Raw genomic sequence first — 27481 nt, forward strand, 5'->3', positions numbered from 1 at the left:
AAACTAGAGAAAGTACAGAGGGCTGCAACAAAATGGTGCCTGACTTAAGAGATTTGACTTATGAAGACAGACTGAACAGAATGCAACTTCCGACCCTGGAAAACAGAAGAGAAAGGGAGACCTGATAGCAATATACAGAGTGATGATTGGCATGGAAAAATGGATAGGGAAGATCTGTGTATGTGGAATGAAAGAATGTCGAGAGGGCATGGGAAAAAAACTAAAAATGGCCACTTATAGGAGAGATGTGAAAAAATATAGCTTCCCTCATAGAAGGGTGGAAGCATGGAATAGTTTAGACGTGGAAGTGGTCAACGCAAGGAATATTCATGATTTTAAGAAAAAGCTGGACATTAGTAGATATGGAGACGGGACAGTACGAGCATAGCTCTTTTCCCATATGTTACAATTAGGTAAATTAGGTAAATACACACACACACTCCGTGGAGACACGTGCCTCCTGCTCAGGCGGCATCTAACTAACACTCCACACGCTAAGCAATGTGCTTGAGTGAGAATAGTTATTGCTATTGAGGGGCGACCAGAGCGAGTGAACGAGTGTACAGAGTGAACGTAGCCTGGTGGCGTGTACATGGGAGTGATCGGAGGTGTGAGAACCTCCACACTCCAAATGACAGAGCGGGAACCACACAAAGGCCAGCCATAGCAGCCGAACGCATCCCACACACACACGTAGCTACCAGGCCTGGCCCCAGTGACCACACACCCACATGCTCCCAGGAAGAGTAAAAAAAATGGATAGACCGGTAAGAAATAAATTACCAAATTCAAAATATGTTGATGAGCCCCAGTGAGCAAAGCCGAAAGTGGCCAGTCAAAGCATGAGTCCATCTTCAACAGGGGCAACAATGCAAGGTAGATTGGTAATATTGGAGAAGAGATTTGAGGAGTTGGTAAAGGAATTAAAAGTTCAGAGGAGTGAGGAGGAGCAGGATAGAGAATTCCGCAAGGCTTTGAAGGAAAGATTTAAGAGACTGGAGGAAAATGAAAAACGATTGGTGGATGAGAATGTACACTTGAGAGTGGAGGTTGAAAAATACAAGAGACGGTTGGAGGAGAAAATGGAGAGAGTAGTAAAGGAGAAAGATGACTTTAAGGAAATGATTAGTGAGCAGAATGAAAGGTTTGAAAGGGAATGGGAACTGAAGAAAACACAATGGACTGAGTCAAGGGAAGCAGAGATGGTTGGATTACAAGAAATAATTAAAGATCAGTTGAAGGAAGACAAAAAAGAAAGGTCCAAGGAACTGGTTAATGTAATGAAGAATAAGGAAACATTGATTAGGGAAATAGAAGAAAAGAAGAGTGTGTTAATATTTGGGATGAAAGAACAAAATATAACATATAAGCCTAAGAAAATTAAGGAAGAATTAAAAACGGTAAGAGATCTGTTAAAAAATCTAAATGATGATGAAAAAAAAGACCTACAAGAAGAAGTGGAAGAGATCCATAGACTGGGTCCGTATAAGGAGGGAGTGAGCAGACTGATTAAAGTAGTACTGAAGTCACAACAATCTGCGGAGGATATCCTCCGCAGAATGAAAGGTTTGAAAGGGAATGGGAACTGAAGAAAACACAATGGACTGAGTCAAGGGAAGCAGAGATGGTTGGATTACAAGAAATAATTAAAGATCAGTTGAAGGAAGACAAAAAAGAAAGGTCCAAGGAACTGGTTAATGTAATGAAGAATAAGGAAACATTGATTAGGGAAATAGAAGAAAAGAAGAGTGTGTTAATATTTGGGATGAAAGAACAAAATATAACATATAAGCCTAAGAAAATTAAGGAAGAATTAAAAACGGTAAGAGATCTGTTAAAAAATCTAAATGATGATGAAAAAAAGACCTACAAGAAGAAGTGGAAGAGATCCATAGACTGGGTCCGTATAAGGAGGGAGTGAGCAGACTGATTAAAGTAGTACTGAAGTCACAACAATCTGCGGAGGATATCCTATATAGAACATCAAAGTTAAGAGAGATAGAAGGTTGTAAAGAGGTGTTTGTGAGAAAGAATAGAAATGAGGAAGAGAGGAGAAGATATAAGGAATTGGTGGAAGAGGCGAGAAGGAAAAATGATGAGCGGTCTGAGGAGGAAAGAAAAGTTTTTTTGGAGAGTTATAGGAGAGAGAGTCAGAAAGTGGTATGTGGAAAGAAGGAATACGGAGAAACCCCTAGAGGGAGCAGTGGGTGGACCATAATGTACACTAATATAGATGGGATACTGTCAAGTAGATTGGAATTGCAAGACTATATGATAGTGGAGAAGCCTGATATAGTGTGTTTGACTGAGACAAAATTGCATGAAGAAACAAAGATAAATTTGGATAATAAATATAATATATGGAGAAAGGATAGAGAGAGTAAAGGTGGAGGAGGAGTTATGATTATGACGAAGAAATAAATAAATGTGGATAAGGTTTGGTATGGGAAGAACAACGCAGAAGTGATAAGCATAAGGATAAAAAGTGATGGAAAAGAATTAATAATCTTGGTGACCTATGTACCTCCTAAAACAAATTCTTGGACATTAAGGGAATACGACAATATGATCAAGGATACTTTACACAGTTTGGAAAGTGTATTATCTGGAAAAAGAAAGGTGATACTAGTAGGAGATTTTAATTGTAAGGAGGTGGATTGGGAAAATCTAGTAAGTGGTGTTGGAGAGGAAGCATGGGGAGAGAGATTTCTTAATCTAATGATGGAAAATATGATGGAACAGAGGGTGAAGGAAAATACTAGATATAGAGGAGATGATGAACCGGCTAGACTGGATTTGGTGTTAACAAGAGAAGTGTACCTATGTGGAGATATACAATACAGGTGTCCTTTGGGAAAGAGTGATCATGTGGTTATGGAAATGCAGATAGTAACAACACAGCGAAGAAAGGACGAGACATACAGGAGTGGTAGATTGAATTATAGAAAGATGGACACAGAAAGTTTGAAAAATTATTTCAGAAAATTAGATTGGGAGGAGATGTTACATAACAGAGAAGTGCAAAAGAAATATGAGATTTTTATGAAATATTATAAAGGAGTTATGAAATTTGTACCAAAGTATAAACCGAGAGAGGAAGGAAGAAAGGATTGGTTTAATGCAACTTGTGTTAAGGCTAAGGAAAAGAGATGTGGCTTGGAAAAGATGGAAAAGAGCAGGAATATACTAAATAAGGAGAATTATAGAGTGGCGAAAATGAGTATGTGAGGGTAAGGAGGAGGAAGAAAGAAAATTTGAAAAGATATTGTAGACAAGAGTAAGGAACATCCAAAATTGTTTTACAGGTTCATAAATGGTAAACTTAAAAAGAGAGAGTCCATTGAAAGATTAGAAGGAGAGCAAGGGATAGTAGATGACCCTAAGAATATAGCGGAATTGCTAAATAATAGGTTTCAGCAAGTATTTACTGAAGAAACAATGTTTGTAAAGCCTCAGAATATACAAGGAAATGTGCACATGGATGACATTAAGATACCTAAAAAGGAGTTATATAAAATGTTGGAGGAACTTAAAGATGATAAAGCGATGGGACCAAATGAAGTTTCAGGAAAATTATAGAAGGAGTGTAGAGAAGAACTGATTGATCCATTATATGATATTATAAGGTGTTCATTAGAAACAGGGGAAGTACCAGTAGAGTGGAAGAGAGCTGAAGTGGTGCCCATTTATAAGGGAGGCAGTAAGGAAGAGCCTCTTAACTATAGACCTGTGTCTCTAACAAGTGTGGTCGGTAAGATTTGTGAGAGGGTGATAAAGAAATATTGGATACGGTTCCTGGAGGATCATAAGTTATTATCGGATCATCAATTTGGCTTCAGGAAAGGGAGGTCATGTGTAACAAATCTACTGAGCTTTTATTCAAGAGTGGTTGACAAAATACAAGAGAGAGAGGATGGATGGACTGTGTATATTTGGATTTAAAGAAAGCTTTTGACAAGGTACCTCACATGAGACTGTTATGGAAATTAGAGATTTATGGAGGACTGAAAGGAAAAGTGTTAAAGTGGATGGAAAACTTCTTGAGATGGAGGGAGATGAGAACGGTAATAAGGGATGCAAAGTCGGACTGGTTGGTGGTGGAGAGTGGAGTCCCACAAGGCTCAGTGCTGGCACCAATACTTTTCCTTGTATATATTAATGACATGCCAGAGGGAGTAAACAGTTATATTAATTTGTTTGCCGATAATGCGAAGTTGTGTAGATGTGTGAAGAGTGAAGAAGATTGTAAAATTTTACAGGCAGATCTGGAAAAGATTTGGGAGTGGAGCAAGAGGTGGCAAATGGAATTTAATCTGAGCAAAAATCATGTGATGGAGATGGGGAAGAGTGGAAGACGGTTAAGAGGGTCATATAAGATGGGTGAAGAAGTAGTGTTGAAAAAGGTGGAAAAGGAAAAGGATTTGGGAGTGATAATACAAGACCATGGGCAGTTTGAGGCTCATATTGATAAGATGTTTGGAGAAACGTATAATTTGATAAAAAAATATTGGATTAGCCTTCCATTATATGGATAAAGATATGATGAAGAAATTAATTAGTACGGTAATTAGACCAAGATTGGAATATGCTGGAGTGGTTTGGTCCCCTAATAAAAAGAAGCATATAAGGAAGTTGGAGAGATTGCAGAGAATGGCAACAAAAATGGTTCCAGAATTGGCAGAAATGACCTATGAGGAGAGATTAAAAGAAATGAATTTGCTTACCTTGGAACAAAGAAGAGAAAGAGGAGATTTAATACAGGTTTATAAACTGTTGAACGGACTGGATGAAGTGGATAATGAGCAAATGATGTTGAGAGAGGAAAACTTAAATAGAACTACAAGATTGCATAGTAAAAAGATAGCCAAGGAAATATGCTTGAAAGATGTGAAGAAATATAGTTTCCCACAAATATGTGTGGAGGTGTGGAATGGTTTGAGTGAGGAAGTGGTGTCAGCGAAGAGTGTGCATAGTTTTAAAGGAAAGTTGGATGTGTGTAGATATGGAGACGGGGCCACACGAGTATGATACCCAGGCCCTGTAAAATTACAACTAGGTGAATACAACTAGGTGAACACACACACACACACACACACACACACACACACACACACACACACGAACACACACACACACACACTTGTCCTGTCTCCATATAGTCATGTTAACTGTTGATTAGCAAAATAATGTCCAGGGAAGGTGAATATAAACTGTAGCCTGTGTTTGAGCCATCAGCTGGTTTGTTTACATCTGCGCAACATGGCGGCCGTGAACTCGAAAGATGAATCAGACTTCACAGGATTTCAAGGAATAATGGAGAAGAGCGCTTATGTGAAGAAAATTCTGGAGTTGGAAGGTAAAATTGAAAAACTGTTTGAAAAGTATGGGGCCTGGAAACGAGTTATGACAATGTAATGAAAGAGTGTGCCGATATGAAGAAGGAAAATGAAGTACTGAAAGAGGAAGTTAAGCTAATTAAAGTGAATTGCAAAAATGTGGAGAATCTCTAGGAAAAGTGATGGAGAAGCAGGCTGAATGGAAAAAAGTCAGGAAGTGGAAAGAAAGGAGGTAAATTACAAAGTTGCAAGTCTGGAAAAGGAAATCAAAGAGTCTGGGAGAAAACTTTGGGCCTTGCTGAAATTATAGATCAACAGATCATAGAAGAGAAGATTGCTGAGAAAGTGGTGAAGGTTATTAAATCAAATGAGACATTGGTGAGGGAAACTGTAGACAAAAAGAGATGTGTGGTGATATTTGGTGTGGAGGAGGATAAGACACCGAGTAAAATGGAGAGAGAGAAAACATAAAAAGGTGATAAATAATATCATTAATGTGGTGCAGGAGGAGGAAAAGACCTAGTACAAGAAATAGAGGACTTCCATAGAATTGGAAAGTTCACAAGAGAAGGTATGAGGCCAATAAGAATCAAACTTAAGTCACAAAAGGATGTAGATGAATTGGTGGAGAAGTCATGGAGGCTAGCCCAGCAGGAAACAACAAGGAAGATTTGGTTGAGAAGAGATCTCGGTGAAAAGGAAAGAGAAATGTTAAATGAGTTGAGAAAGGAGGCTTTGAAAAAAATGAAGAGAGGACAGAAGAGGAGAAGAAAGAGTTTTTCTGGAGAATCTTGGATATGAGACTGAGGAAGTGGTTCATAACCCAGAAAAGTACAGCAAGAAAGGACTAAAGAAACTTACGTATGAGCGGAATGTAATGTATTCCAACATAAATGGAGTGATATCGGGATTTTAGAACTCAACGATTACTTGAGGGACAAGAACCCAGATATTGTGGGTCTTACTGAAACAAAACTGAGAGAGGAGAAGACCTGATGATGGTTGGAGAAGGAAATATAATGTTTGGAAAAGAAATAGAGTAGGTAAGATGGGAGGAGGAGTGATGTTGCTGGTTAAAAAGATATAAAGGTGGATCAAGTGAAAGAAGGTATGGGAAAGGCAGAAGTGCTAAAGATCAGAGCAGAAACTAATGAAGGAAAAAGAGGCACTACATAGTGGTGTACGTACCACCTAAGACAAATGCATGGTCAGTACAGGAATATGAAGAAATGATAAGTGATACAGGAACATGTCTGGAAGAAATGTTGGGTGGCTGTGAACGAACTATAATGATGGGAGATTTTAATTGTAAAGAGGTGTGTTGGGAGGACTGGTCAATGGAAGGATCAGAGACAACATGGGAAATACACTATTGACACTGGCAATGGAAAATGTGTTAACTCAGTGGGTCAAAGAAGATACTAGGTTTGGAGGAGAGGAGCATCGTCAAGACTGGACTTGGTCTTTAGTACAGAGCCAATGGTCATTGAGGAGATGAGGGTGGAGTGCCCTTTAGCAAAGAGTGATCATGCAGTTTTGGAGTTCAAGGTGATAGATGAAGAGAAATCTAGAAGAAATGAAGAATATAAAGTGGGAAGATGGAATTATGCCAAGACAGATTTTGGAAACCTAAAGAAATTCTTTCAAGAGACAAATTGGATGAAATTCAAGAGTGCTAAGGAGCAAATGAAAAGTGGAAGGAATTTATAAAATATACAAAGAAGGTGAGAAAAATTTGTACCAATAAGACAACATAGAGAAGTTGGAAAGCAGGACTGGTTTAACGATAGATGTGAAAAGGCTAGAACAAGAAAAGAGGATGCATGGAAGAGGTGGAGAAGGAAAAGACGGATTAAGCAGTGGGAAAGTTACAAAAGAGCAAGAAATGAATATGTGTTGATTAGAAGAGAAGAAAGAAAGAAACAAGAAAAGGATATAATTGATACATGTAAAGACCAACCAAGGCTTTTTTACAGACATGTGAACAACAACATCAAAAATAGAGAAAGTATTGAAAGTTTAGAAGTAAATGGAGTATGCAGTGAAGTGCAGTGAAGATCCCAGGGAAATGGCAGAGGCTATGAATGGATGCTTTCGGAAGGTATTCACAAAGGAGACTGCTTTTGACAAACCACTGGTAATGGAACAGAAAGGGATTATGAAGGAGTTTCAAGTAACTGTGGAGGAGATCAAGAATATGATGGGGAGTTTAGAAGTGAGAAAAGCTGTGGGACCTGATGGGGTATCAGGATGGATTTTAAGAGAATGCAGGGAGCAACTGGCAGAAAAAGTTTGTGAAGTAATTGATGCCTCATTAAGGGAAGGTGTAGTGCCCCAAGACTGGAAAAGAGCTAACATTGTCCCAATCTATAAATCAGGTAACAAGAGAGACCCATTGAACTATAGACCAGTGTCACTTACAAGTGTGGTAGCTAAGATGTGTGAGAGGGTGGTGAAGAATAGATGGACAGACTTCTTGGAGAAAAATGACATACTTTGTGAGTGTCAATTTGGTTTTAGAAAAGGGCGTTCATGCACGACAAACCTGATATGTTACTATTCGAGGGTGATAGATGTAATACAGGAAAGAGATGGTTGGGCTGATGGAATATATCTGGATTTAAAAAAGGCCTTTGATAAGGTACCACACCGGAGACTGATCTGGAAACTTGAAATGGTAGGAGGAGTGCATGGCAGTTTACTAAAATGGATGGAAGACTTTTGGTAGGAAGAGAAATGAGAACAATAATTAAGGACAGACCATCAGAATGGGGCTTGGTGGAGAGTGGAGTTCCACAGGGATCAGTGTTGGCACCAGTAATGTTCGCGGTCTACATAAATGACATGGTGGATGGGGTGTCCAGTTATGTGAGCCTATTTGCAGACGATGCAAAATTGTTAAGAAAAGTGAGATGTGACAAAGATTGCGAACTACTCCAGGAAGACTTGGACAGAATATGGAAATGGAGCTGTACATGGCAAATGGAGTTCAACACGACAAAATGCAAGAAAATAGAGTTTGGCAAGAGTGAAAGAAGAATCAGGAGTATGTACAAGATAGGAAATGAAGACATAAAACCAGTCATGAAGAAAAAGACCTTGGGGTGACAATTACCAATGACCTATCGCCAGAGAGACATATAAACAAAATAATTGGAGAAGTATTGAACTTATTGAGGAACATAAGAGTGGCGTTCGTATATTTAGATGAAGAAATGATGAAGAAAATAATTACTGCAATGATAAGACCGAGGCTTGAATATGCAACAATACAGTGGGCTCCGAACTTAAAGAAACACATAAGGAAACTAGAGAAAGTACAGAGGGCTGCAACAAAATGGTGCCTGACTTAAGAGATTTGACTTATGAAGACAGACTGAAAAGAATGCAACTTCCGACCCTGGAAAACAGAAGAGAAAGGGGAGACCTGATAGCAATATACAGAGTGATGATTGGCATGGAAAAATGGATAGGGAAGATCTGTGTATGTGGAATGAAAGAATGTCGAGAGGGCATGGGAAAAAATTAAAATGGCCACTTATAGGAGAGATGTGAAAAATATAGCTTCCTCATAGAAGGGTGGAAGCATGGAATAGTTTAGACGTGGAAGTGGTCAACGCAAGGAATATTCATGATTTTAAGAAAAAGCTGGACATTAATAGATATGGAGACGGGACAACACGAGCATAGCTCTTTTCCCGTATGTTACAATTAGGTAAATACAATTAGGTAAATACACACACACACACACACACACACACACACACACACACACACACACACACACACACACTTGCCGTCGCTGAGAGAGGACGGCTCGTCTCCGGCTGCAGACGGGAAGAAGGAAAATACCTATGGTGTTACAGGGCCCGGGTACCTCTAAGTTAGTGTCCTGTTAATGTCCTACTGTCGCATAGTGTTGAAAGTGAGGGATATGGAGAGTGGTCCCTGAGAGGAGAGTGTGGGCGGTGATTGTTTTGGCCGTAATCAGCTGACGATAACAAATATTGCGTCTAGACAAGCCGGGGACTTTGAAGGTTTTATAACTACGCCAAGAGAACTGGAGAAATTAGATATGGATGCAAGAGTTCAGGCACTGAAAAGTAAGTTCCTAAACATTTTGTCCATAGAAGAAAAACTGGATAGAGTTATAGCCGAGAATGATTCGTTCAAAAAAGAGATCTATTTGTTAACGAAAGCGAATAAAGAGCTATTGAAGGAAAAAGTAGAGATGGAGAAAGAAAACCAACAACTAAGGAAACAATGTGAAGAGATGAAGGCTAAACTCATGGAAATGGAGATGAAAATATCCGAAGGGGACTTGAGGAAGGAGGAATGCCTTAATCTAATTGATACCAGGATGAAAGAAGTGAACCATGAACATCAGGAGGTACAAAGGTCCTTTAGAGAGACAGTAAAAAAGCAGGAAGAGGAAAATAAAGGGATTACACAGAGGAAATGGTAAAGGCACTAAAGGAAAATGAGTATGTGGTGAGAGATATTGCTGAAAAGAAAAAATGTGTGATCATAATAGGATTGAGGGAAGAAACTAACAGGAACTGGCAGGACAGGAGGGATAAGGAAAATGACAGGATTAAGTCTTTACTGAACAAGATCTCTGTGGAAGAAGAGGACCTATATGCTGAGGTAGAAGAAAGTGTGAGATTGGGAGCTTTTGAGGAAGGCAAGAATAGACCATTAAAATTGAAATTAAAGTCTCAGGTGGCAGCTGAGGCCTTGTTGAGGAGGGCTTGGAAACTTAAGGACTCTGAGGAAACCAAAACAATTTACATAAGAAGAAATATGTCACAGGATGAGCGAATGAAAATGAAAGAGCTTGTAACTGAAGTGAAAGAGAGGAATGACGAAAGAACAGAGGAGGAAAAGACCAAGTTTTTGGAGGATGAGAAATGGGAGGCTAAAGAAGTGGTGGATAAAACAGATGGAATAGACATTACATGGAAGAATGAGACTAGGAATGGAATACAAGTGACTTACACGAATATAGATGGATTTCTGTCTAAGAGGCTAGAATGTATGGATTACCTAAGAAATAACGAACCGGACATAATGTGTGTAGTGGAAACAAAGCTAAGGCCGAAATAAAGCTAGACTGGTTTGTTGTAAAACACTACAAAGTATGGAGAAATGATAGAAAAATAAAGGAGGTGGTGGTATAATGGTTCTTACTAAGGAAGATCTGATAGTGAAGGAGGTGAACTATAGTAAGAGAAATGAGGAAGTGATAAGTATGCTTATAACAGATGGCAAGAGGGACATTAATATTATAACAGTATACATACCACCCAGAACCAGTGCTTGGGAATATGAACAGTACCAAATGGTGATGAGAAATACTCTAGACAGAATGAAGCAAGAACTCATCAGAAAGGATAGAGTGATGATAGTTGGAGACTTTAATTGCAAAGAAATAGTGTGGGAAGACTACGAAGTGGTGAATGGTGGTGAGTGGGCAGAAGAATTGTTAAAGGTAGCAACAAATAACTTGATGACACAGTGGGTGAGATCACCAACAAGGTGCAGGGGACAAGATGTTGCAGCAAGGTTGGATTTGGTATTTACCAGGGGAATCTCTCTAAAAGAGGAAATTGAACATGAAAGTCCCTTGGGAAAAGCGATCATGATGTCCTAAGCTTTGAGCTGGATACAGAATTAAGCATGAATAAGATTGTGGAACGCAGGAGGAAAAATTAAATTATACTAGGGCAAATTATAACCATATAAGGGAGTTCTTTAATGAAATTGACTGGTCCGTGGTATACCAGGAAAGAGATATGCAATTGAAATACGATAAATTTATGGATTTGTATAACTCTGCTGTGAAAAGTTTGTGCCATATTACAGAAAGAGGACTTTAAATAATAAACAGTGGTTTAATAGAAATTGTGAAGAAGCAAAAAGAACAAAGAAAAGGCATGGAAGAAACTTAAGAAAACAGTGATGTATTATCAAGGGAAGTTTACAAAACAGCAAGGAATAGATATGTTGAAGTAAGGAGAACAGCACAGAAGGAATATGAACAGAGGGTGGTGGAAAACTGTGATAGTGACCCAAAATGTTTTACAAATTCATAAATGGAAAACTAAATAAAAGGGAGGCAATAGAAAAGGTAAAAACGGGAAGAAGTATATGAAGATGCTGGAGATATAGCTGAAATTTTGAACGACAACTTTTGCAAAGTGTTTACAAAGGAGGAGCATTTTATGGGAGGAAGGCCTACGGAAATAAAGCAAATGCAGGACATCATGGTTACTAAGGAAGATGTAAGGAAAATTATAAGCAATCTGGATATTAATAAATCAATGGGGCCTGATGGCATATCTGGGAGGTTGCTAAATGAATGTAAGGATCAATTGTTGAACCCCATATTTGATATTGTGGAAACCTCCATACGAACAGGATTAGTCCCGAAAGAGTGGAAAAGAGCTGACATTGTGCCTATATATAAGAATGGTAGTAGAATGGAACCGCTAAATTATAGACCAGTATCGTTGACTAGTATATTGTGCAAGGTATGTGAAGAAGTAATTAAAGCTAAGTGGAGTGAGTATCTAGAAAGTGAAAACATTCTGAGTGAAAGGCAGTTTGGTTTCAGAAAAGGAAGATCGTGTATCCAATTTATTATGTTTTTATTCAAGAGTGACTGACATACTACAACATAGAGAGGGATGGGTGGATGCTATCTACCTGGACTTGAGAAAGGCCTTTGATAAAGTACCACACAATAGACTGATGTGGAAACTAAAGATGATTGGAGGAGTAAATGATAAACTAGCAAAATGGATGGAAAATTACTTAATGGGAAGAGAAATGAGAACAGTGGTGAGAGGAAGGAAGTCCGAGTGGAAGAAGGTAACCAGTGGAGTTCCACAAGGGTCAGTGCTGGGTCCCATCATGTTTTTGATTTATGTTAATGATATGCCAGTAGGAATTGACAGTTACATGAACATGTTTGCGGACGATACTAAAATTATGAGGAGAGTAAAGAATGTGGAAGATTGTAACAAGTTACAGGAAGATCTTGATAAAATATATGAGTGGAGTAAAGAGTGGCAGATGGAATTTAATATAGACAAGACCCATGTTATGAAAATGGGAAGAAGTAGATACAGACCAAACTGGGATTACAGGCTGGGTGATGAGAAAATTAAAGAGACCAATGAGGAGAAAGACTTAGGAGTAACTGCAAAACACTTTGTCACCGGAGAAACACATTAACAAGATTTTTTGGAAAACATACAACATGCTTCAAAATATTGGCCTTGCATTCCACTACCTAGATGAAGGAATGATGAAGAAGATATTATGTACCTTAATAAGACCCCAGTTAGAATATGCAGCATGTGTCTGGTCACCGCATATGAAGAAAAATGTGAAGAAGGTAGAAAGGGTACAGAGGCTGGCAACAAGGATGGTACCAGGACTCAGGGAGTTAGACTATGAGGAAAGACTGAGGAAGCTGGGGCTGACCACATTAGAAGAGAGAAGAACAAGAGGAGACATGATAACTATGTATAAATTGGTGAACAAGATTGACATACTGGATAGAGAGTTGATAAAGGTGACCACAAGTAATCATCTTCGAGGACATGGAAAAAAGCTAATAAAGGACATCTGTCTAAATGACGTGAGAAAATACAGTTTCCCGCATCGTAGCATTGATAAGTGGAATAAACTGAGCAGTCATGTCTTTGACGCAGTGTGTGTCAATCAGATGAAAGAGAGATATGACAGGAATGGACAAGGAGACAGGACACAGAGAGCTTAGCTCGGGCCCTGTAATACACAAATAGGTAAATACAAATAGGTAAATACACACACAGCGTAGTGTAGTGGTTAGCACGCTCAACTCACACTTGAGAGGGTCCGGGTTCGAATCCCAGAGACGGTGAGGCAAATGGGCAAGCCTCTTAATGTGTAGCCCCTGTTCACCTAGCAGTAAATAGGTACGGGATGTAACTCGAGGGGTTGTGACCTCGCTTTCTCGGTGTGTGGAGTGTGTTGTGGTCTCAGTCCTACCCGAAGATCGGTCTATGAGCTCTGAGCTCGCTCCGTAATGGGGAAAACTGGCTGGGTGACCAGCAGGAAACCGTGGTGAATTACACACACACACACACACACACACACACACACAGGAGGAGGTGAAGTGATGATATTAACGAGGAAAAGTGTTAGAGTGGACAAAGTGGAAACAAGTAAAAACAAGTCTGAGATTGTGTAGGTTGAAGTGAAAAATGGTAATGGAAAGTCAGGGGTTTATGTACCACCACTGACAAATGCGTGCACAAAAATTAGCATGAGACTGTGTTGGAAGATACAATAAAAGAAATGGAAAGGATTGTGTCACAAGACAAGGATGTATTATTCATTGGAGATTTTAATTGCAAAGAAATAAATTGGGAGGAAGGGATTTTTCAAGGAGGAGAGAATTTATGGAGTAACAAACTGATGAATTGGGCTGTTGATAATCTAATGACACAAACTAGAATAAGTGGAAGGATAAACCATCCATATTGGACTTGTTGTTCACCAGTGACGAAGAGATCATAGAAAAAATTCATTATGAATGTCCATTGGGAAAAGTGATCACATACTAGTTGAAATAAGTCTGAGTACAGAAATATTAAAAATAGATGAGGGGTACAAAATAGAAAGATATAGATATAATAAAGGAAATTTTGAAGAAGTAAGGAGATACTTTGAGGCTGTGAGCTGGAAATGTTTTGAAGATGAAAAGGATTTGCAGGAGAAATGGAACAAGTTTATTAAGATATATAATACTGCAGTGGAGAAGTATGTACCGAAGGGAAGAGTAAACTGTCAAAGAGGGAAGGAGTGGTACAATGCTATATGTGAAAGGGCTAGACAGTGCAATACTAATGCATAGAATAGATGGAGGAAAATGTGAACGCAAAGTAGATGGAAAGATTATGTTGATGCTAGAAATGAATGTGTGAGGATTATGAGGGTTGAAAAACAGAACTGTGAGAAGGATGTAATGGACAAATGTAAAAGTAACCCAAAACTGTATTATAGACATATGAATGGAAAAATTAAGAAACGAGAGGGTGTAACTGGCCTAAGGGTTGATGGAAAACTATATGAAGAAGTACAAGAAATGACTGAGGTGATGAATGAAAGGTTTCAAACAGTCTTTACTGAAGAAGGAGATTTTGACTTAACAGATAATGAATTGGATGGATATAAACTAATTGCAACAGAGGTAAATCAGGAGGATATTATGAGACTGATGGAGAATCTAGATGTAAATAAGGCACCTGGTCCAGATGGAATTTCAAATTGGATACTGAAAGAATGTAGGGAACAGTTGGCAGAGAAGATTCATAGCCTGGTGAAGACATCGTTGTTGCAAGGGAAAGTACCGAAGGACTGGAAAAGAGCAGACATTTTACCTATATATAAAGGTGGTAGTAGGGAAGACCCTTTAAATTATAGACCAGTATCACTGATGAGTGTAGTGGGGAAGCTATGTCAGAAAATCATTAAAGACACATGGATGGAACACCTAGAAAGCAGCAATGTGTTGACAAACTGTCAGTTTGGTTTCAGAAGAGGAAAGTCATGCTCCTCAAATTTGTTGTCGTTTTATTCAAAAGTAATAGATGCTGTACAGGAAAGGGATGGGTGGGTAGACAGTGTCTACCTAGATTTTAAAATACTTTTGACAAGGTACCATACAAAAGGCTACTATGGAAGATTAAGAACAATGTGGGAGTTGGAGGACAATTATTGGAATGGATGAAGGATGATTACCTTAGTGAGAGGGAAATGAGAACAGTGATAAGAAATAGTAGTTCTTCCTGGGTAAAGGTCACTAGTGGAGTACCTCGGGTCGGTGTTGGGACCAGTCATGTTTGGCATCTATGTGAATGACCTGCCTGAAGGAATTGAGAGTCATCAATTTATTTGTGGATGATGCCAAGATAATGAGGAGAGTGAGAAATGTAAATGACTGTATGAAACTGCAAGAGGACCTTGATAAAATTGGTAGATGGAGTAGAACTTGGCAAATGGAATTCAATCTGAATATGTGTAAAGTCATGGAATTTGGAAAATGTAAATGGAGAGTACATGGCAGTTGCAAAATGGAAAATTTTAGTTTGGAAAGGTATAAAGAGGAAGTGGATTTAGGGGTGACAATTACAGAGGGCTTAGCCCCAGACAGGCATATAAATAAAATCATGAGAGAAGTAACAAATCTGCTCAGGAGAATTAAAATGGCCTTCTCATATTTGGATGCTGATATGAAAAAGTTAATTAGTTCTATGATAAGACCAAGACTGGAGTATGTGGTGATTGTGTGGTCCCCTCACACTAAGAAGAATATTAGAAAATTGGAGAGGGTGCAAAGGGCAGCCACCAAGTTAGTAGTGGAACTGAAGGATTTGACTTATGAAGAGCGGTTGGGAAAACTGGAAATTCCAACACTTGAAAGTAGGAGAGAAAGGAGAGACTTGATAGGTATTTATAAAATGGTGAATAACCTGGATAAAGTGGATGGTGACTTTAAACCTGGAAACAAGGACTACAAGGGGACATGGGAAGAAATTGAAGAAGGTGCAGTGTATAAGAGATATTAAGAAGTACAGTTTCCCTCATAAGAGCTGTGGACACCTGGAATGGATTAGATATAGACATCGTAAATGCAGTTAGTGTTCACAGTTTGAAAGCTGAGCTGGATGAAACAAGGTATAAAGATGGGTCAATATGAGTTTGCTCCCCCTCCCATAAACTACAACTAGGTAAATACACACACACACACACACACACACACACACACACACACACACACACACACACACACACACACACGGGACATCGTCGATGGCGGAGGTGGTCGCTGAGCTCCAGAGCAATCATCTATAATTCTACAGTTACCTAAGAGTAACCAAGGTGGGAAAGGAGCTGGTAATGTTTGTCCCGTCTCCATATAGTCATGTTAACTGTTGATTAGCAAAATAATGTCCAGTGAAGGTAAATATAAACTGTAGCCTGCGTTTGAGCCATCAGCTGGTTTGTTTACGTCTGCGCAACATGGCGGCCGTGAACTCGAAAGAGAATCAGACTTCACAGGGTTTCAAGGAATAATGGAGAAGAGCACTTATGTGAAGAAAATTCTGGAGTTAGAAGGTAAAATTGAAAAACTGTTTGAAAAGTATGAGGGCCTGGAAACGAGTTATGACAATGTAAAAGAGACTGTGCCGATATGAAGAAGGAAAATGCAGCACTGAAAGAGGAAGTTAAGCTAATTAAAGTGAATTGCGAAAATGTGGAGAATCTCTAGGAAAAGTGATGGAGAAGCAGGCTGAATGGAAAAAAGTCAGGAAGTGGAAAGAAAGGAGGTAAATTACAAAGTTGCAAGTCTGGAAAAGGAAATCAAAGAGTCAGGGAGAAAACTTTGGGCCTTGCTGAAATTATAGATCAACAGATCATAGAAGAGAAGATAGCTGAGAAAGTGGTGAAGGTTATTAAGTCAAATGAGACATTGGTGAGGGAAACTGTAGACAAAAGAGATGTGTGGTGATATTTGGTGTGGAGGAGGATAAGACACCGAGTAAAATGGAGAGAGAAAAACATAAAAAGGTGATAAATAATATCATTAATGTGGTGCAAGAGGAGGAAAAGACCTAGTACAAGAAATAGAGGACTTCCATAGAATTGGAAAGTTCACAAGAGAAGGTATGAGGCCAATAAGAATCAAACTTAAGTCACAAAAGGATGTAGATGAATTGGTGGAGAAGTCATGGAGGCTAGCCCAGCAGGAAACAACAAGGAAGATTTGGTTGAGAAGAGATCTCGGTGAAAAGGAAGAGAAATGTTAAATGAGTTGAGAAAGGAGGCTTTGAAAAAAAATGAAGAGAGGACAGAAGAAGAGAAGAAAGAGTTTTCTGGAGAATCTTGGATATGAGACTGAGGAAGTGGTTCATAACCCAGAAAAGTACAGCAAGAAAGGACTAAAGAAACTTACATATGAGCGAAATGTAATGTATTCCAACATAAATGGAGTGATATCGGGATTTTAGAACTCAACGATTACTTGAGGACAAGAACCCAGATATTGTGGGTCTTACTGAAACAAAACTGAGAGAGGAGAAGACCTGATGAAGGTTGGAGAAGGAAATATAACGTTTGGAAAAGAAATAGAGTAGGTAAGATGGGAGGAGGAGTGATGTTGCTGGTTAAAAAGATATAAAGGTGGATCAAGTGAAAAAGGTATGGGAAAGGCAGAAGTGCTAAAGATCAGAGCAGAAACTAATGAAGGAAAAAGAGGCACTACATAGTGGTGTACGTACCACCTAAGACAAATGCATGGTCAGTACAGGAATATGAAGAAATGATAAGTGATACAGGAACATGTCTGGAAGAAATGTTGGGTGGCTGTGAACGAACTATAATGATGGGAGATTTTAATTGTAAAGAGGTGTGTTGGGAGGACTGGTCAATGGAAGGATCAGAGACAACATGGGAAATACACTATTGACACTGGCAATGGAAAATGTGTTAACTCAGTGGGTCAAAGAAGATACTAGGTTTGGAGGAGAGGTCAAGAGCATCGTCAAGACTGGACTTGGTCTTTAGTACAGAGCCAATGGTCATTGAGGAGATGAGGGTGGAGTGCCCTTTAGCAAACAAGAGTGATCATGCAGTTTTGGAGTTCAAGGTGATAGACGAAACAAATTCTAGTATTTGTATTCGTACAAACTACAAGAGAACTTCCCGTACTGACTCCTGCTTGATCCTTAGAGGTCCAATTTGGTGCAAAATTTAGTGTTGTTTGTAAAAAATTGAAAATATTATTTCAGGCCTGTGGTTTGACTGTGTATGAAGTGACGGCCAGATGGAACCGTGTAGCTAAGGAGAACATCATCAGTAATGTGTCATGTTCAGTGAAAGCTGGAGATCTGCTGGCCATTGTTGGTCTTGTTGGATCTGGAAAGGTATGGTGTTTCTGTTGCTCTCTAAGAAAAGTGCATTTGTAATCATTAATCTATCAATAAAATCTCACCAAAGTTGTTAGAATGAAATAATGAGTGATAGTAGTAAAGTGGAAGATTTATGCACTAGACTAGTTACTTTTTTTGATGACCTTGATGTGGAACATTCCTCTATGGAGCTGCATCAGTTATAAGATGTCAACCTGAATACCTTTTAACCACAGAAATATTTGTTCCAGCTTTCCTCATTCTTGGAAACTGAGGAAAGTTTAACCCTTTAGTGGCCACTAGCAGAAGTAATTGAGATGTCAAAAGTCCTTCATAGTATGTTGTAAATTAACCTTTTCTAAGACATTTTTACTCCTGAAATTTCTTCGGTTTGATACAACATAAGCTTACATATGTGCACCAAAGAAAGATTCCATATGGAACTCTCGCCCATTTTACGGGAAACCATATACATCCTGATTTGGATCTTAGGCCCTTTTAGAACATTTTCCATTATAATACATGTATTTATAAGTGGACTTTTTATAAGTTGTGAGAACTTTTCAGAGCCTAATAAAATTATAAGACAAAATACATCAATATTATTGAAATTAAAAAGGATGATTAATGAAATTTTTTAGGTTTTACATCTAAAAGTACTACGTGGAAATATAAACTTCGCATATGGAAAGTAATATAAGAAAAATATATATGGCATAGTGGATAAGGTGGTGAGCATGGGATCAGGCAGACGTCCACGCGTAGGTTCGAATCCCACCAAGTACCGCCTTGAAACTTTGCCATTTGTCAAGTGGTTTAAAGTTACCTACATGTCACCAGGTTCTAGGTGGGTACACCAAAGATGCACTTGGGTGGTGATATGGGCCCTAATATGGGTACCACTATAAATTCAATTGCGTGCAGCACTAATGGGTGGAAGCTGAACAGTGCTTCTCATCCATATTCTTCAAAGAAATGCATTGTATGTATATAAATACATATATATTATATGCATAATATGGGGTAGCCTAACATCTTCATTTACCAACGCCTGGCTCTAGAGATGTCATACAAGTGCGTGAGCATGTTACTCTTGTCGATGCTGCCCAGTCTTCCATTATACTTTTTGACCACATTAGGGCATGTGGTATCCTTCTCTTAAGCAATGCTTCTCCATCACTGTGTGTAATCCTCACTGTTGGAATCTTCCCCCTTTACCACTTGCGAACTCTCTTTGGATTGACCTTGGACGTTCCTGTGAACAAGTCATAATTGAGTGCATGGAAAAGGAATTGTTGCAATAATTACTAAAAGAATACTTTTAATTAGATAGCCAACAATATCTGCCAATGTTTATATTGAGTCTCTTCAATTAGATACTGATACCTTGCAGTATTTACTGTGATGCTCTTTAATTTAATGGCCAACCGTACCATTCAGTCTTTATTATGAAATTAAAGCATCAATTCTTAAATGGTTTAGAATATTTATTAAAAGTTTTGTGTTATGTCTACACTATAATAATTTCATACTTGACACACAACAAACGTCCAACAATAGCACATGCATTACATTGTTTACAATTTTCTTTAATTATTAAAGGTTCATACATTTCATAATTCAAATACCCAGTGCTGTTTACTGTAATTACATTTAATTGTGAGCTGCAATTTCAGCTCATTAAATGAACATTTTATATACTAATCTACTGAAGTACTCGTAGATATCATCTCCAATGTCTAAGAGAAAGTACAGGTTGATGATTGTCAATGTTGTCTATAATGTTGATGTCCACCCCAACATCACTGTCCCGTCTGGCGGTAGAAGGATTGCACAGGCCTCTGAAACAAATGTGGTAATGAATCTAAACATCATATACATCAAATATGAATGAAAATAATGAATGGAATGAGTACAGGGTTTTCCATGAAGTAACTGATATCAATAGCTACCATGATTTTTTTTTTTTTTTTCAAATTACCAAGTTGTTAAAAAATAAACAGCATAGTACCATAGAAATAAAAAAAAAAAAAAACTATGTGGAAAGTTTATACACTATCAGTTATTCATTATTTCACAAAATGATGAGCACAAAATGGCCTTGGTTGATGGCTTGGAGCATGGAAATGGCATACATATGCTTATATAGATGGGGCATGATGCTGCCACATCTATATACATGGTTATTCACTGTCATAAATAATTGACTACATGTATACCTTAGCCTCTTCACTGTGGAAAACAGAAAATGGCTTCTGGCCCCATATCTTGGCTGGATGAGGGTGGGGAGATATCTGACTCAGAGGCAGCTCTCTCTCTCTCTCTCTCTCTCTCTCTCTCTCTCTCTCTCTCTCTCTCTCTCTCTCTCTCTCTCTCTCTCTCTCTCTCTCTCCCACAGAAATAATGATGATGATAAGTGATTTTTCATAATAGGTATGTACAATAAGAAATAAACCCACGCAAATTTTATAGAGAAAAATTATAGTCTGCCTTCTCAGGGCCATTTTCTGAAGATAACAAATGAGAGAAGACATTAATCTTTATGGTAAACTAATCTATTGGTACCATAGAAAAAAATGTAAAAAAATAAAATAATTATTTCCAGCATGGCACATATTATCCAGATGAAAGAGAACCATATACCTTTGTAAGAATGATGAAAATTAAGTATGCCATCATATCTTATACGACCTACATTCTGAGAGATCTCATACAGTATCTCGGAAAGAAAACACACCATCTTAGCAGAAAGCAGCCATGACGCGTTATGCTTGTCATTGGATATGTCATGAATGCTCCAGGGACACAAAGTATGTGTCATTATGTTGAAGGGGTTAATCGGGCCAAAATACTCAGCCATGATGTATATGGTTATTCGTATTATGTGTCAAATATCTCTAATGAGATGAGTGTGGTTTCCTGTGAAATGTGCAATGATCCTGCCCGGGCCACGTACAGTTTTGGACATGGTATCACCAAGTTTGAGTGAAACTGCAATAACTTCACACATGTCACATTGATGCACATCTGAAGCCCTCAGTCTCTCTTTGTATGTCATCCCTCTTAGCTCTGTGTGTATTTACCTATTTGTATTTACCTATTTGTGTATTACAGGGCCCGAGCTAAGCTCTCTGTGTCCTGTCTCCTTGTCCACTCCTGTCATATCTCTCTTTCATCTGATTAACACACACCGCATCAACGACATCACTGCTCAGTTTATTCCACTTATCAATATTACGATGCGGGAAACTGTATTTTCTCATGTCATTTAGACAGATGTCTTTTATTAATTTTTTTCCATGTCCCCAGAGATGATTACTTGTGGTCACCTTTATCAACTCTCTGTCCAATATGTCAATCTTGTTCACCAATTTATACATAGTTATCATGTCTCCTCTTGTACTTCTCTCTTCTAATGTGATCACCCCCAGCTTCCTCAGTCTTTCCTCATAGTCTAACTCCCTGAGTCCTGGTACCATCCTTGTTGCCAGCCTCTGTACCCTTTCCACTTTCTTCACATTTTTCTTCATATGCGGTGACCAGACACAAGCTGCATATTCTAACTGGGGTCTTATTAAGGTACATAATATCTTCTTCATCATTCCTTCATCTAGGTAGTCGAATGCAAGGCCAATATTTTGAAGCATGTTATATGTTTTCCCAAATATCTTGTTAATGTGTTTCTCCGGTGACAAAGTGTTTTGCACAATTACTCCTAAATCTTTCTCCTCATTGGTCTCTTTAATTTTCTCATCACCCAGCCTGTAATCCCTGTTTGGTCTGTATCTACTTCTTCCCATTTTCATAACATGGCTCTTGTCTATATTAAATTCCATCTGCCACTCTTTACTCCACTCATATATTTTATCAAGATCTTCCTGTAACTTGTTACAATCTTCCACATTCTTTACTCTCCTCATAATTTTAATATCGTCTGCAAACATGTTCATGTAACTGTCAATTCCTACTGGCATATCATTAACATAAATCAAAAACATGATGGGACCAAGCACTGACCCTTGTGGAACTCCACTGGTTACCTTCTTCCACTTGGACTTCCTTCCTCTCACCACTGTTCTCATTTCTCTTCCCACTAAGTAATTTTCCATCCATTTTGCTAGTTTATCATTTACTCCTCCAATCTTCTTTAGTTTCCACATCAGTCTATTGTGTGGTACTTTATCAAAGGCCTTTCTCAAGTCCAGGTAGATAGCATCCACCCATCCCTCTCTATGTTGCAGTATGTCAGTCACTCTTGAATAAAAACATAATAAATTGGATACGCACTATCTTCCTTTTCTGAAACCAAACTGTCTTTCACTCAGAATGTTTTCACTTTCTAGATACTCACTCCACTTAGCTTTAATTACTTCTTCACATACCTTGCACAATATACTAGTCAACGATACTGGTCTATAATTTAGCGGTTCCATTCTACTACCATTCTTATAAATAGGCACAATGTCAGCTCTTTTCCACTCTTTCGGGACTAATCCTGTTCATATGGAGGATTCCAAAATATCAAATACGGGGTTCAACAATTGATCCTTACATTCTTTTAGCAACCTCCCAGATATGCCATCAGGCCCCATTGATTTATTAATATCCAAATTGCTTATAATTTTCCTTATATCTTCCCTAGTAACCATGATGTCCTGCATTTGCTTTATTTCCGTAGGCCTTTCTCGTATAAAATGCTCCTCCTTTGTAAACACTTTGCAAAAGTTGTTGTTCAAAATTTCAGCTATATCTGTAGCATCCTCATATACTTCTTCCCCATTTTTTACCTTTTCTATTGCCTCCCTTATATTTAGTTTTCCATTTATGAATTTGTAAAACATTTTAGGATCACTATCACGGTTTTCCACCACCCTCTGTTCATATTCCTTTTGTGCTGTTCTCCTTACTTCAACATATCTATTCCTTGCTGTTTTGTAAACTTCTCTTGATAATACATCACTGTTTTTCTTAAGTTTCTTCCATGTCCTTTTTTTTGTTCTTTTTTGCTTCTTCACAATTTCTATTAAACAACCACTGTTTATTATTTAAAGTCCTCTTTCTATGATATGGCACAAACTTTTTCACAGCAGAGTTATATATATCCATAAATTTATCGTATTTCAGTTGCATATCCCTTTCCTGGTATACCACAGACCAGTCAATTTTATTGAAGAACTCCCTTATATGGTTATAATTTGCCCTAATATAATTTAATTTTTCCTCCCTGCGTTCCACAATCTTATTCGTGCTTAATTCCGTATCCAGCTCAAAGCTTAGGACACCATGATCGCTTTTCACCAAGGGACTTTCATGTTCAATTTCCTCTTTTAGAGAGATGCCCCTGGTAAATACCAAATTCAACCTTGCTGCAACATCTTGTCCTCTGCACCTTGTTGGTGATCTCACCCACTGTGTCATCAAGTTATTTGTTGCTACATTTAACAATTCCTCTGCCCACTCACCACCGTTCACCACTTCGTAGTCCTCCCACACTATTTCTTTACAATTAAAGTCCCCGACTATCATCACTCTATCCTTTATGATGAGTTCTTGCTTCATTCTATCTAGAGTATTTCTCATCACCATTTGATACTGTTCATTGTGTGTGTGTGTTTCACTGTTTGTTTGATCTGCTGCAGTCTCTGACGAGACAGCCAAACATTATCCTACGGAACGAGCTCAGAGCTCATTGTTTCCGATCTTTGGATAGGCACACACCACACACCGGGACAACAAGGTCACAACTCCTCGATTTACATCCCGTACCTACTATCTGCTAGGTGAACAGGGGCTACACGTGAAAGGAGACACACCCAAATATCTCCACCCGGCCAATTGAACCCCTCCTCTGGCTTGTAAAGCCAGCGCTCTAACCACTGAGCTACCGGTGTGTGTGTGTGTGTGTGTGTGTGTGTGTGTGTGTGTGTGTGTGTGTGTGTGTGTGTGTATTTACCTATTTGTATTTACCTATTTGTGTATTACAGGGCCCGAGCTAAGCTCTCTGTGTCCTGTCTCCTTGTCCATTCCTATCATATCTCTCTTTCATCTGATTGACACACACCGCGTCAACGACATCACTGCTCAGTTTATTCCACTTATCAATGCTACGATTCGGGAAACTGTATTTTCTCACGTCATTTAGACAGATGTCTTTTATTAGCTTTTTTCCATGTCCTCGGAGCTGATTACTTGTGGTCACCTTTATCAACTCTCTGTCCAGTATGTCAATCTTGTTCACTAATTTATACATAGTTATCATGTCTCCTCTTGTTCTTCTCTCTTCTAATGTGGTCAGCCCCAGCTTCCTCAGTCTTTTCTCATAGTCTAACTCCCTGAATCCTGGTACCATCCTTGTTGCCAGCCTCTGTACCCTTTCTACCTTCTTCACATTTTTCTTCATATGCGGTGACCAGACACAAGCTGCATATTCTAACTGGGGTCTTATTAAGGTACATAATATCTTCCTCATCATTCCTTCATCTAGGTAGTGGAACGCAATACCAATATTTTGAAGCATGTTATATGTTTTCCCAAAAATCTTGTTAATGTGTTTCTCCGGTTACAAAGTGTTTTGCACGGTTACTCCTAAGTCTTTCTCCTCATTGGTCTCTTTAATTTTCTCATCACCCAGCCTGTAATCCCAGTTTGGTCTGTATCTACTTCTTCCCATTTTCATAACATGGGTTTTGTCTATATTAAATTCCATCTGCCACTCCTTACTCCACTCATATATTTTATCAAGATCTTCCTGTAACTTGTTACAATCTTCCACATTCTTTACTCTCCTCATAATTTTAGTATCATCCGCAAACATGTTCATGTAACTGTCAATTCCTACTGGCATATCATTAACATAAATCAAAAACATGATGGGACCAAGCACTGACCCTTGTGGAACTCCACTGGTTACCTTCTTCCACTCGGACTTCCTTCCTCTCACCACTGTTCTCATTTCTCTTCCCATTAAGTAATTTTCCATCCATTTTGCTAGTTTATCATTTACTCCTCCAATCTTCTTTAGTTTCCACATAAGTCTATTGTGTGGTACTTTATCAAAGGCCTTTCTCAAGTCCAGGTAGATAGCATCCACCCATCCCTCTCTATGTTGTAGTATGTCAGTCACTCTTGAATAAAAACATAATATATTGGATATGCATGATCTTCCTTTTCTGAAACCATACTGTCTTTCACTCAGAATGTTTTCACTTTCTAGATACTTACTCCACTTAGCTTTAATTACTTCTTCACATACCTTGCACAATATACTAGTTAATGATACTGGTCTATAATTTAGTGGTTCCATCCTACTTCCATTCGTATATATAGGCACAATGTCAGCTCTTTTCTACTCTTTTGGGACTAATCCTGTTCGTATGGAGGTTTCCACAATATCAAATACGGGGCTCAACAATTGATCCTTACATTCATTTAGCAACCTCACAGATATGCCATCTGGCCCCATTGATTTATTAATATCCAGATTGCTTATAATTTTCCTTACATCTTCCTTAGTAACCATGATGTCCTGCATTTGCCTTATTTCCGTAGGCCTTCCTCCCATAAAATGCTCCTTCTTTGTAAACACTTTGCAAATGTTGTCGTTCAAAATTTCAGCTATATCTCCAGCATCCTCATATACTTCTTCCCCATTTTATTACCTTTACTATTTCCTCCCTTACATTTAGTTTTCCATTTATGAATTTGTGTGTGTGTGTATTTACCTATTTGTATTTACCTATTTGTGTATTACAGGGCCCGAGCTAAGCTCTCTGTGTCCTGTCTCCTTGTCCATTCCTGTCATATCTCTCTTTCATCTGATTGACACACACCGCATCAACGACATCACTGCTCAGTTTATTTCACTTATCAATGCTACGATGCGGGAAACTGTATTTTCTCACGTCATTTAGGCAGATGTCTTTTATTAGCTTTTTTTCATGCCCTCGGAGCTGATTACTTGTGGTCACCTTTATCAACTCTCTGTCCAGTATGTCAATCTTGTTCACCAATTTATACATAGTTATCATGTCTCCTCTTGTTCTTCTCTCTTCTAATGTGGTCAGCCCCAGCTTCCTCAATCTTTCCTCATAGTCTAACTCCCTGAGTCCTATTACCATCCTTGTTGCCAGCCTGTGTACCCTTTCTACCTTCTTCACATTTTTCTTCATATGCGGTGACCAAACACAAGCTGCATATTCTAACTGGGGTCTTATTAAGGTACATAATATCTTCATCATTCCTTCATCTAGGTAGTGGAATGCAAGGCCAATATTTTGAAGCATGTTATATGTTTTCCCAAAAATCTTGTTAATGTGTTTCTCCGGTGATAAAGTCTTTTGCACGGTGTGTGTGTGTGTGTGTGTGTGTGTGTGTGTGTGTGTGTGTGTGTGTGTGTGTGTGTGTGTGTGTGTGTGTGTGTGTGTGTGTATTTACCTAATTGTATTTACCTAATTGTAACATACGGGAAAAGAGCTATGCTCGTGTTGTCCCGTCTCCATATCTATTAATGTCCAGCTTTTTCTTAAAATCATGAATATTCCTTGCGTTGACCACTTCCACGTCTAAACTATTCCATGCTTCCACCCTTCTATGAGGGAAGCTATATTTTTCACATCTCTCCTATAAGTGGCCATTTTAGTTTTTTCCCATGCCCTCTCGACATTCTTCCATTCCACATACACAGATCTTCCCTATCCATTTTTCCATGCCAATCATCACTCTGTATATTGCTATCAGGTCTCCCTTTCTCTCTGTTTTCCAGGGTTGGAAGTTGCATTCTTTTCAGTCTGTCTTCATAAGTCAAATCTCTTAAGTCAGGCACCATTTTCGTTGCAGCCCTCTGTACTTTCTCTAGTTTCCTTATGTGTTTCTTTAAGTTCGAGCCCACTGTATTGTTGCATATTCAAGCCTCGGTCTTATCATTGCAGTAATTATTTTCTTCATCATTTCTTCATCTAGATATACGAACGCCACTCTTATGTTCCTCAATAAGTTCAATACTTCTCCAATTATTTTGTTTATATGTCTCTCTGGCGATAGGTCATTGGTAATTGTCACCCCAAGGTCTTTTTCTTCATGACTGGTTTTATGTCTTCATTTCCTATCTTGTACATACTCCTGATTCTTCTTTCACTCTTGCCAAACTCTATTTTCTTGCATTTTGTCGTGTTGAACTCCATT

At 38.6% G+C, this 27481-nt stretch overlaps 1 protein-coding gene across 5 annotated transcripts in view; it reads left to right on the plus strand.

Annotated features, from left to right (window-relative positions):
- The window catches only part of LOC123516005 (ATP-binding cassette sub-family C member 4-like), a 222798-nt gene that overhangs the window by 71361 nt on the left and 123956 nt on the right, over positions 1–27481 (plus strand). For all 5 annotated transcript variants that reach the window (XM_045274990.1, XM_045274992.1, XM_045274989.1 and 2 more), the window contains one exon: positions 18182–18316. In XM_045274990.1, coding sequence (XP_045130925.1) covers positions 18182–18316 — 135 coding nt within the window. The remainder of the gene's footprint in view (positions 1–18181; positions 18317–27481) is intronic.

The sequence above is a fragment of the Portunus trituberculatus genome, chromosome 40 (genome assembly GCF_017591435.1).
Source record: "Portunus trituberculatus isolate SZX2019 chromosome 40, ASM1759143v1, whole genome shotgun sequence".
Lineage (NCBI taxonomy): Eukaryota > Metazoa > Arthropoda > Malacostraca > Decapoda > Portunidae > Portunus > Portunus trituberculatus.